General features: G+C 46.9%; 1 protein-coding gene across 1 annotated transcript in view; it reads right to left on the bottom strand.

The window, feature by feature from the left end:
* Nucleotides 1–2,112: 2,112 nt before the first annotated feature.
* The window catches only part of Gldn (gliomedin), a 47,282-nt gene continuing 36,575 nt past the window's right edge, over nt 2,113–12,819 (bottom strand). Inside the window, exons 7-10 of the mRNA XM_005347366.2 lie at nt 11,828–11,911; nt 11,505–11,630; nt 10,277–10,427; nt 2,113–6,355 (exon numbers count right to left, since the gene is read on the bottom strand). Of these exons, the coding sequence (XP_005347423.1) occupies nt 5,875–6,355; nt 10,277–10,427; nt 11,505–11,630; nt 11,828–11,911 (842 nt within the window). The 3' untranslated portion in view covers nt 2,113–5,874. The remainder of the gene's footprint in view (nt 6,356–10,276; nt 10,428–11,504; nt 11,631–11,827; nt 11,912–12,819) is intronic.

Here is a 12,819-nt window from a genome sequence, read left to right as displayed (position 1 = left end):
TGTCTTTGGTGTAAGGTCTGTTCACTCGGTTAGTGGAGGGGGAGGCTTGTCTTTGGTGTAAGGTCTGTTCACTCAGTAGAGGGGGAAGCATGTCTTTGATATAAGGTTTGTGCTGCTTCCTGCAGAAGCTAATGTCTGAAGGCTGAGTTGACAGAAACTCTAATACTTGCTACAGAAGGTGTTCACTGAAGCATAATCCAAGGAGTGATTCTGTCTGCTACGGTGTTGAAGATCTGAATGTTTCACAGAAGAGAAATATAAGCAACTTCTACATGAGGCTCGATCACCTAGAAGAAACTTTGGCTTATAGGTGATGACTGCCATGTGGTGGTTACTTTGAAAGGGAGAAGGGTATCCCCTGGGAGCTGGTAACTTTTAGAGTCATAGGTACTGCTGGGCTACAGCCAATGGTCCCATCTGCATAAATATTGGTTATTGGCATTACTGCGTCCTGGTGAAATGTCTTTGGTGAGGAGTGCTCTTTGCTTGGGGAGAAGGGAGCTCTCTACATATGGTCTAAAAAGGAATGGGCATGATCCTAGCTAGGCATGATGTAATCTTGTCACTTAAAAGGCTAGGTGGGAGGACTGCTATGAATTTGAAGCCAGCCTGGGCAATATGGTAAATTCTGGGCTAGCCTACAGTGTGTTATGCTGTCTCAAAAAGCAAGACAACATCCAGAAAGGAATGACTTTCACAGACATGTTCGAAGTTAGCTATGCCCACTTTCTAATGGGCCAGATGTCCTTTGTCAGTGATGGAGTGAGGTGGAGGCTGTAACAAAGTGGGGCAAACATCTACTTTAGCACCTGAGCTGCTCTTGGGGTGTTAGCCGCCTTCTGGTGTGTTACTTTGCAGGACATTAAAATGATGGTGTTGGGTATGTGTCTTGTAATGGCCCTATCCTGTGACTGGGAACACAGTTCCTTGGCAAACAAGCTTAGCATCCTGATATAACCAGAGTGCTAGTCACAGAATTCAGACTTCTAGGGCAGCTTATACTTATGAGCTGAAGTTTGAGGGCTGGAGAGACCACTTATTAGTGAAGAGTCTGATCTGCTCTGCAGAGGACCTTAGGCTCAGACCTGGCTGCAACGCCAGCTCCAAGGGGATGGGAGACTTTCTTCTGGACTTGGCAGGGGCCTGCACACACACACACACACACACACACACACACACACACACACACACACATGCACACACACTTTTTTTTAAAGTTTAAAAAAAACTAATTTGAAACAACCTCACTCATCGAGGTTTACCATAAGAGCTTATTAGGAAGGAAAGAAGTGACGCTAAAAGATAAATTTGGTCAGTATTTTATTTTTTAAAATTTATTATTGTTTTGTATGCATTTGTGTTTTGCTTGCATGTACATCTGTGCGAGGGTGTTGGATCATTTGGATCTGGAGTTGCAGCACTTGTGTGCTGCTCTGTGGGTGCTGGGAGTTGAACCTCGTCTGCAGTCATTGCTCTTAATCACTGAGCCATCCCCTCATCATTATTTTAAATCCCACCTCCAGCAGCTACAAGATATTTGAATTGCACACAAAGTCTGAATAGCCCACTTACAGGAAACAAGAACCTTATTTCTTTTTTTCGGCTTCTCTGTTTTGTACTATTTCCATTACAAAGGTCACAAGGAGTGCACACTGAGCTGCTGGGGCCAGAAGTGCCACCAGGAAGCTCCATAAACATCAGCTTCTGGAACTGCTGACAAAATCTTAGTGTAAATTCACAGCATAACTAAGGGACTATTTTTTGGTGGACTAACAATGTTACCTGCTTAATCAAACCAACCAACACATAGAAATTAGTGACACTGTGCCTCTGCCTTAGGAACAGAACAATTATAATTTCTCAAGAATTGTACAGTTTTTAAGAGTATTCCACATAGAATAATCAAGGAATATAAGACTCCTAATTAGGGTTTCTTATTGCTGCAATGAAACACCATGACCAGAAAGCAAGTCAGGGAGAAAGGGTTTATTGGCTTAAACTTCCACATCACTGTTTATGATTGGAAGAAGTCAGGGCAAGAACTCAAACAGGGCAGGAAATGGAGGCAGGAACTGATGCAGATGCCTTGGAGGATGCTGGTTACTGGCTTGTTCCCATGGCTTTTCTCAGCCTTATCTCTTATAGAACCCAGATCCACCAGCCAAGGGGTGACCTCACCCATCATGGGCCAGGCCCTACCCCATCAATCACTAAAGGAATGCCTTACATGCTTACCTACAGCCAGATCTATGGCAGCATTTTCTTAATTGAGATCTCTCCTCTCAAAAGATTCTCACTATATCAAGCTGACATAAAACTAGCCGACAAAGTAGGTTATACTTAGTCTTTTTCCAACGAATTGAAACCTGTCCAAATTCATGTAAATCTAGTTACTTTGCTCTGCTGATGTCATCTGTGTTTTCATCTCTATGTACCCAGTTCTGTGGGGTCTCATCTTGGTTGTCAACTTGACACATCTAGGAGGAAGGAACCCCAACTCAGAAGCGCCTCCATCCCATTAGCATACGGTCACACCTGTGAGGAACTGTTTGGATTGATGCTTGAGAAGGTCAGCCCACTGTCTGTGCCACACTTGTGCCTGCGGGCCTGAGTTGTAGGAGAAAGCTGGCTGAACACAAGGATTACACAGGAATCCTCCATAATCCTCTTTCCTCTTGCCTTGGCTTCCTTATATGATGGACTACAGTGTACACTGAAATAAGCCCTTACCTCCCCAAGTTGCTCTTGGTCAAGGTGTATATCATAGCAACAGAGAACGTACGAGAACAGGTTTGGTTCCTAATTGTCCATTTTCCATGTTTTCCTATAGCAGGAACAGTCCGTGGTAATGATTGCCCAGTGTTCAGGCAGAACCAGCAAAGTCTCTACCGAGAAACCACCAGCACACTTCTACCTCAGTGTGGGTCTGAGCTGTGTTTCATACATATACCAAGACGTAAAAACAGCAACGCACCTGTTTCTAGATGTGATTATGCTCAGGATAATTTTATTTTACTAATTACAACTGTTATTTGCTGGTCATCTGGAATCTGTGGTTACAGATGGGAATGATGCAATAAACAAGACCTGATGAGAGCTGAAGAATTCCGTCCCTCACTTCTCCTCCAGGTAGCCCCACACCAGACAGACAAAGGTCAAGCACGCTGAGGAGGACTGGGAGGCGACGTTTCAAGAATTGTGCTTTTTCATTTGACATTTCACCTTTTGATTCTGAGAGTAAAAAGACTTTGGAGGAACCCAAGGCCAGAACTGATCCGAGACATTCAGCCTAGAACGCTCCCCCATCCCATCACCTCTGCCTCATGGTTCATTGAGGCCAGAGGCGCCTGTGCAACCGTAGCTGAACCCGACAGCAGCTGAAAGTAAATGATGGGGCATATAGAGTCTGGCCTACCTTTAGAGCCGGAAGGTATGGTTTCTAGTGGGATGGTATCTGCTTTAGATTTGAGAAGAATTCAAGAATTATTTGATTTCATACAGAGATATGCAAAGTGCTTTTAGAACAACACTGGCTACAAGTGGCAGTGGGGATGATTAAAAAAGATCTTGACTTAAAAACACAAAGCTGTGCTTCCTATTTTAGCAGTGAGCCTGAAACACCTGTGTGCATGCGTGCACGTGAGTGTGTGTGCGTGCACGTGAGTGTGCATGTGTGCATGCGTGTGGGTGTGTGCACGGGTGTGCTTGTGTGTGTTGAGTGATATAGAATGAAGTACTGTTTGCAAGAAAAATTAAAATCATAATTCTTCTTCTGTAAAGACAAACTGTCACTAAATATCAGTCAGTCTTCCTAGTTCTATTCCTACTGTATCATAGCAAAAAAAAAAATACTGAAAAGAAATGAACAAAAGTCTCAGCATGAGCTTCTCTAATAGTGAGTGTATGATTCCTTACCCACAATCGAGAGAGACGAAGAGACACTGTTTGTGGTCCCATCACTCAGGAGGCTGACACAGGAAGATCACTTGACCTCAGGAGTTTGAGATCAGCCTAGGCATACACAGACCCTGTTAAAAACAAACAAAAAAAGACTACGATAGTTCAGATACTGAAACTATGTGAGATAATTCAATAACTAAACTATTTTGCTTGTGATATGTGTACAATTAGTATTGTATCTATTCTCAGCAACACTACTAAGTAACAGTAAGGGAATTTTGTTTATATTCAGGTCTACGGTACTCAGAAACAATACCACATATTTGAATATTTGAAGGAACAATAGCATTCATTAGACACTGGAAAAAACAGGACTCCTTACTGAATCGGAGAGAATATCTTTGAAAGCTGTCGACTGGCAGAAGCAAGCAAGTGGAGACATGGAGAAGCTTCGGGACTTCAACTCAACAAGGGCACCACTCACAGCTGCCTGGGTGTTTTCAGAGGTCGGGAACATTTAAACAGTTAAATGTGCACACCCCGAGTCTGAAAGTGCCTCTATTAAAAAGATGAAACCAGGTCACAGGGCCACTGAGAATATTTCAGAACACACACTGGAACAAATTGCGGGCCAGGCATTCCTGGTCAGTTTCTGTAGTTTCTCTTCCTGTCCTCAAGGGGGGATGAAAGTACCAGCTCCCTCTTGACCTCCACGGCCCTGCCTGGGGAACTCAGTGTCAGGCTGACAGGCTTGGCAGAAAACATGCTTGGTTAAGGGTTCATAGAAGCCAATCAAACTAGATCATTTTCCAACCCTGAGAACCATTAGGGAGTGAATGTCTCCCTGGCTGGAGGCTCACTTCATCTGAAGCTGTTCTTAGCTTCCCCTCTGCCAAAACTCAAGCCACATAAAATGCCACTTCTCCGTCTGACTGGGACTTGGGGAGTAAGCCCTTCCAGGACCCTGGTTCACTTCGTGTCTAGATTAAAGGTCGGCATTTCCCCTTCTTTCTGTAAAGGGTTGCATAATGTTTGGGGGTTTTCACAGCTGCTATCCTTTCCTGCTGTCAGGGGCTGCAGTGTGATTCTTAGGTGCAGGAATGTGACGCCACTTACAAAAACGGGAGATGCGCTGGCTCTGGCCTCTGAGCCAGTTGTCAGCCCTCATTCTAGGGAGTAACTGCAGACAGTGCCTCTCTTCTGAAAAACCATCTGCTTCCAAGGTTCTCACCAGATTATTGCCCTCTTAGTGTTTAATACTCTGGTAGCAGTCCCATAGCCTTTCAGAAGCGGCCATGAGCTGAGGATGCCATGTTTACGCTCCCCAGCAACAAACAGACTGTTCAGAAGTTGACTGGCACTTAGAAGGGCTGGGCGTAGTTTCATGTAGAGACCTGAGCCTGCAGCTATTCATGATTCTTACTAACCTTGGATTTATACTTAGGAGCCGGAAACAATGACCATTCTGTGATGGCAGGTGCACATTCAGAGAAAAATAACAAATTATGGAAAACATAGTTGCCTTAGAAGCCTTAGGAGCCAGTGTGCTTTCTCTAGATGTCAAATAAGTTCATCCCTCAAGCTGCAGATAAACTTGTTTACATGTAAGGGGCCGGGTTGGGGGGGGGGGAGATGCAACCAGAAGGCAGTCTAACCTCCAATCAGCCAAGAATCCCAGAATTTCGGGCAGGTAGAGGACATTGTTATCAACATACTCTGATGTTTCATATTACCAATGAGGAAACGAAGGCCCAAGGAGGAGAGTCAGCTTGCTGAACCACAAGACCTTAGCCATCTCCACTTCCTATCTGTAGCTATCTAAGCAACCCAGTTTAAAGGGGACTCGCTGATTGCACAAGTGCCTGTGGCATGGGCTAAGCTCCGGGTGCCTGGATATCCTTTACAGACAAGCTTTCTTGGACTGGAGGAAGCCCTAGCAAACACGTGGAGTGTAAGGAAGAAACAGGCAGCAGCCTATCGTTGACTTGATGCTGCCGACGGAAACCGCACAGGATAAAGCATCAGATGACCGTCTTCCCATGAGTATAAGTGCTGATCCCTCATGTTGTACGATAGCATGGCAAGGACAGATGGAGACCTTCTGAAATCAAAGTTCGCATTGATCTGTTTTCCTCCCAGCAGATCGAAGGCGAACGTGACCCTCATATCTTTGGTGTCTGTGACATAGAGGATCCCTCGGGCTATGAAGGCATTGCCGGCCTTGGATTTGGGGTACGTGGTGTTGATGTGCTGTAACACAGAGAACGTCTGCTCGTCCAGCTGGGCCACAAGGATGCTTGAACCATCCACACTCGAAGCGTAGATAATCCAGACGCCTTTCTCGTCCACAGCTATGTTGAAGTAAGTCTTGGAATTTGCAAAGAGGTATTTTCGATCGAAATACAAAGCATTTTCAAGCTTCAGCGTTTGGGGTGTCTCTTTGCCAAATTCAAATCTGAAACATGTTTTTAAAGAATGGATTAGAGTGGGGGGGTCACCATGTCTGTGGACACAGGCAGTTTGTTAGGCTCCTTATAAAGCCGGACCGAGTTAGCAGGGCTGGACCGAGGCCTGGTGTTCTGTTCCCAAAATGTTCCAGGCAACTTCTACTTGTCCTTCAGTGTTCTGGGCAGCAAGGATGTGAAGGCCAGTGACTAGCCTGTGCTACCAGGAGCAAAGTGAGACAGCAGTGTGGTGTTAAGACCCGTCCTCAAATTAACAACGTAGCTGAGGATGACCTTGAGCACCTAACCTGCCCACCCCACCTGCCAAATGTTAGAATTACCGGTAGTACCTGCAGTGCTGGAGATCAAAGCCAGAGCCTCAGACACTCTTTCAACTGAGATACATCTTTAGCTCCTAAATTTGAGTTTTAAAAGTCCCATGCTTTCTGTATATTCCATGCTGTCTGTGTGTGTGTGTGTGTGTGTGTGTGTGTGTGTGTGTGTGTTTAAGAATTTAAGAGAAAAGTAACCAGCTGAAAAGAGAATGCAGCATAGGCTATGAAGGCAATTTTCTTGTCTGGTAGGGACTGACAAATACAACCACAGCATGGAATTCCATGTTCCTTAGCTTCTGGGGTCTGATTTCTCAGACTTCAAACCTGACACTATCAAAAAGTCCATTATGATTCAAGCAGTACCTAAATCTGGGAGTAAGGCTATGTAAGATAGTAGGTTAAAAGAAAACACCAGAGGGCGCTATTGAGCAGCAGACCGCAGAAGGCAAAGGCGTGTGTGACTGTGATTTAGGGGGAAAAAACGACAAACAGAAACAGACTAAAAAATCTGAATTAAGTCGGCAGGCGGCCTGAAAAGAGCAAGCACTTGGGCAGGGCTCAGCAGGGCCAGCTCCCTAGTGCGGGAATTCTGTACAGCTCTCCAGCCTGCCCCACAGAAACCGGCTTTGAGTCATCCTGCCCCTCCCTCAGCTCTAGGCTTGTGGCTTGATGTAAGTCTAGGCTCCTGATAGGTTCCCTGCGCAGTCAGCTCACCCAAGCCTGGTGGTAGTACAAGACTACAATCTCAAATACTTGGCAGGATTGTTAAATGAAATGCCCAGAGTGTCCTTCTGTCTTAGTTTTAGCTAACTCCATCTTGCCTTTTACCTCACTTCTCCCCAGCCCCTGCTGGGTGTAGGAGCCTGCCATGATAAGCTAAATATGAACAGATCACCCAAAGGAAGTTCTTTACTTCCAACATTATCACTTGCCAGAGTTAGGAATCTTTTGAAGGCCTGAGTCTCAGTAATTTACCCTGAAGCAGTGCCTGGTTGCAGGAAGGACCATAAACTAAGATTACCCCAAAACAGACCACCCAAAGGAAATGCCTAATGTTCCAACCGCTGTAGGTAGGATCACCTGCCAGCACATACTCACCAGGACACCCCTAGACAAATGTCAGACACTCAGGGGTCCTGAACCTCAGAAACCCCTCACCCCCACCTCTACTACATAAAAACTCAACTCTGAGTTCGGGGCTCTCTGTTTATTCCAATACGTTGGACATGCAGAGAGACCAGGTTTGCAAACTTGCATAAAATAAAGGCTCTTTGCTTTTACATATGAGACTCTGTCTCCTTGTTGGCTTTTGGATGACTTTGCAGATTTGGGCACAATACTGGCTGGGTACATTCTGATGAGCAGGACATTCTCATGTGTCTTCAGGAGGTCCCTTGTTTTACGACATAAATCATTTTATCAACCGAACTGAACCTTCTGAAACTGACCCTTTCTCCACCCCTAGTATGATCAAATTGCGGGGTTTCTTTTTTTTCCTCTTTCTTTCTTTCTTTCTTTCTTTCTTTCTTTCTTTCTTTCTTTCTTTCTTTCTTACTTGCTTGTTTTGGTTTGTTAGGTTGGTTTTTGGGAACAGGGTTTCTCTGTAGCTTTGGAGCCTGTCCTGGAACTTGCTCTGTAGACCAGGCTGGCCTAGAACTCACAGAGATCTGCCTGCCTCTGCATCCCAAGTGCTGGGATTAAAGGCATGTGCCACCATCGCTCAGCTGTGGGAGTTTCTTTATAAACCCTTGCTTAGGAAGGAGAATTCTTTATAGGAGGAGTCAGTTCTTGGTCACAGGTCTAAATAAAGGACCTTGTACTTGTAGTGGTGTGTAACTTTCTCTAGGGTGCATAACAGCAAGTTCAAGGCCTTCCTGGCCCTCACAGAGAATTTAAGAGCAGTCTGGGCAACTTGGCAAGACTGTGGTAGATTGCTGTGCTCTGAGCATAGCAACTGTTGCCTGCCTAACCGCAGACCCTGCAACTGGCTTTTGTTGACTGCTTGCTAGGTCACTGGGGATTGGAAGGGTTGTTGAATCCTTGCCTGAGATTCTGGCCATTTGTCTGTAATTCCTCCTCAGCTGCACGTGGCCTTGTGGGGAGTGCTCCTCACTGCAGTGGGGAGGGAACTCAATCTGTGAAACTGGGGGAAGGGCATCATCAGTGCTGGGGTGAGACATGCTGGTGGTGGGGCTGTTTGGGGGGTCACCCAAGCTTTAAAAGCATGCCCAATGGTTCCCCAAGGTAGACTTTAGTGGAACCACACTTCTGCCTGCTAGTGCTCTGGAAGGAGGGGGGGGAGTATTCTTTACATTCCCCCAAAGAAAAGGCTTTCTCACAATAAAAATAAAAGTGGAAAAGAAGCGAGGGGCTCCAGGTCGCTGGTAAAGACCGTTTCTAGTATGTGTGAGGCCCTGGGCTTGACCCCGTACCTCAAAGATAAAACCCCCAAACCCCATTTTTAAGAGAGTTCATTTCTCATTCTGGGACTTTTCCACCCCAGAAGTCCCCCACACCAACTGTGGCCTGGTAGCCATGGTAATGTGGCAGCAGGGCCTGCAGGCTAATCAGACATCCTGAGTGATGGAGAAGCAGAGCAAGGGGTGAATTCCCTTCTACCAGTACTGGAGAGTTTGTCCCAGAAGAGTGACAGAGATGAGTGGAGATGATGGGAGAAGGGGAGAGGAGCGTGAGGAAAGGAGGGGCATTTGCTGTCTGCTGTCCTTCACACCAAACTGTCTGAGCCTGCTTGTAGCGCAGCCAATGGCTGCTGACCTTCCCTCATAGAAGGGGGTTGGGGAGGGTCGCGGGTCCCCTCACCTGAGTATCCTCGTGGGGGTGGGAATCATGGGTTCCTCACTTGATTATCCGGCCACTCCTCCCAACCAGTTGTGTGCAGTTCTGCCCTAATTGCATGTGGCCTTGGGGGTCTTGGAAAGGGGCTGGAGTATTCTGGTGGGGAAGGACTGGGGGAAAGAGGCAGCCATCACCCATGCTGCGTGTAGACTTTCCAGCGTGGCTGCTTTAAGGTCACCCGTGTTCCTGCTGGTGGCCCCTCACCCATTGCTCTGTAAGTAAGCCCAAGAGCTCATTGGTTCCCCAGACTGAACCATGGTGGGATCATACTTCTGTTTGTCACTGCGACTTCAGGCGGAGGGATGGATGTTGTTTATGTCTTTCCTAGGGAAAGAATTTTAACAGCATAGTTTGTCTCAAGAGAAAGGAGAAATAAGTGAGCCCCTTCCCCATGGCAGAGAATGGCCCTTTGTGGAAGGAGGCCTCTACTTTGCTTGCCTCCTGTCTCAAAGAATATGAGATGCCACACTCCATGTCTCCTCCTCCCTGCTTCTCATCTTCTCATGGGTCCACATCAGCAAGAAAGGCAGACCCCAGGCAGGGACCAGGACGTGGGGTTCCTTTGCCATATTCCGCCATTCCCTTGGGGGACAAACCCTGATTGACCCACCTAGGCACGTCTAAACAACCGCAGAAGACAACACACAACATCTAAACAACCGCAGAAGACAACACACAATGGGCACAGCATGACCCACCGTGCCGAGACACAGCCAGGGCACCGCGGTCCGGCTGACTCACCTCACTATGGTGTTGGAGCCCCCTTTGTGGTAGTAGAGAGAGTTGTTGAAAACCGCATGCCCGCAGCCGTGGAAGTAATGCGGGAGGTGGATGAGCGTGAAACTGCTGTTGAGAAGAGCTTGCAGGTCTTTGAACTCCTTCACCATGATTCCTGCATGAGGGTAGGGGGGAGGCTGTTACCCATCAGCAACCACGGCCCTGCCCATGAAAAGGCAGGCTGCTAAGAGAACCCGTGTCCTCTCCCACCCACCCTACTCTATACTATGTATAAAACTGGGCAGCACAAACCTATCCCAGGAACACACACTTGGGACAGCGATGGCTTGCTGCCGCCCACCCTGGCTACCCGCCAAGACCATGGCTACTCCTCTACAGCACTTTTCTTTTCCTTTGAGCCCCAAACTTTCAGCTTGGTAGATGAAGGTTTGTTGCTCTGATCAGTTAGTGATGGTAAAATATGTGTACCCTCAGACCCTTCTGGGATGAGGCCACTTCAATCATGTCCTCTGGGACAGCATGGCTGGGCCTAACCTCAGACACAGGGAGGGTTCAGACACAGGGAGGGTTCAGACATGAAGAGGCTGTGAGATGACTCTTTTCCCTCTTCCCTGGGCTCTGTCCAACAAACGTGAGAAACATGGCCAAAAGTACTCCTACAGGATGGTATCCCACTCAAAACAACGGCGGGGCACACAGAATTTGTGTTTTCTAGCTAAGGCTACATCACCCTGAACACACCAGATCTTAGAGCCAGATGGTTTGTGGTGATGTTTTGCTTGTGATCTAACAAATAAAGCTTGCCTGAAGATCAGAGTGCAGAGCCACTATATATATATATACGTATATATATACGTATACACACACACACACACACAAACATACACGTGTGTGTGTCATTTGGTGTGTGTGTGTTAGTACTTGTGTGGCATAATTGTCTCTCATAATACTTTCTCATTATGATTTGGTTGATAAAACCTGTCATTTTGTTTATTTCCTTTGGGCTAGCGTGTTAAAACTGGATAGCTTACGAGGCAGCCGTCAGGTCCCTAGGACTGAACTACAAAGCTTGCAACCAACCCATCCCAAATAGGAAAGTGTTCTTCCTGTTTAGCTGTACTTTCTAAGATAAAGAGCCTTATGCCCGCACTAGTGGGGACCTCAGACCTGAAGGAAGACAGGCAGTGGATAGGGTCACAGCACTGGATGGGCCGTCTCTGGAGGGAGGTACCTGAAAAATGTTCTGTTACCCAGATACGCTCGTCACTCTTGTTAGCAGACTCTCTTATCCAAGTCCCAAAGGTCTCTCTCACCTTTAGTACTTGGGCTGGGTTTCCAATGGAGGTGATCGTGGATTCTGTTAGAGGAAAACCAAGTTATAACTTGCCTGACGGTTATGACAAGAAAGGCATACAGTTGTGAATTTCCAAACAAGTTTTGTGCGTGGTGCAGGGAATTGAGTCTCGGGCCTGGGCAGGCTGGTGAAGCACACTGGCACTGAGGCCCAGCTCAGCTCAGGGTGCCCAGGGAGCCCAGGGTGCCCAGTGTGTGTACCTGTTTGTGGAGAATGGTCCTCATTTACTTTCTCATCGACTTTCCCCACCAAGGTGTCATCATTTGGTATGGCACACGTCTCACCTAAAATGGCAACAGTCAAAACAGATGCTATGGGGTTATATAGCCTTATATCTATAAGACCCGAATATATCCATTATAACCTTTCTGCCATGTTTCTCGGTTGTTTGCTTTTTTAGCAATCCCCAGCCATATGCTACCCGACAGTGCTTCACTCTGATAGCTGGGTTTGTTCCCTGGAAACATCTAGAAAGAACACTATTGCAAACAATGCAGTTGTCTGGAGAAAGTCGGAGAGAATCCCAGGTGAGGGTCCTCCTTCACACCTGCTGCAGAAATGGAAGCTCACGTTGTCCCTCGTGGTTTAAGACAGGCAAGGCATTCTGGGTAACCACTCAAATTCTAAATCCACAGTTGAAATAGTTTCCATTATTATGACCCTTCGTTTCTAGGGAACTTTTAAACTGAGCTGGTACAGGTAGTTCCTTGGGTGTCTGTTTTCTGTCTGTAAGCCAGATACAAGGATAACAAACCCTAGGACAGTCAAGGGATTCAGAAGAACTAAGTCCATAGCACTGAGGCTGGCCACAGCATCTGCTGCTAAGTGGCGGCGGAGGACCGCAGATGTAGCTTAGACATGGTAGCCGTGGGGCTCTGGGCTCACCTCCCCCAGCACACACAGGACTGATCCTGATGGAAATGCAATAACCATTCTCTGCCAGGTTTAGCCGAACTGACCGTTCCACTATCTCCCAGTGTTTCACTCTCCTGGGAATTTGTTGCTACAGTTAACAGCTGAGCCCTCAAGATGCCCTCAGGTGACCTAGTGACACTGTGTTCTTCAGTTGTGACAGGAATTAAAAAACAAACCAGATAAAATTCTGCTGCAGTTGGGGGGAGGGGATGAGAAATGGAAAAGTACAGAAGAGCCATGAGGGGAGGGCTGAGAGGTTCAGCGCTGGCCTGTCATG

Source organism: Microtus ochrogaster, chromosome 5 (assembly GCF_000317375.1).
Source record: "Microtus ochrogaster isolate Prairie Vole_2 chromosome 5, MicOch1.0, whole genome shotgun sequence".
Taxonomy (NCBI): Eukaryota; Metazoa; Chordata; class Mammalia; order Rodentia; family Cricetidae; genus Microtus; species Microtus ochrogaster.
The sequence above is the reverse complement of the archived record's forward strand: the minus strand, read 5'-3'. Positions and strand labels throughout refer to the sequence as shown.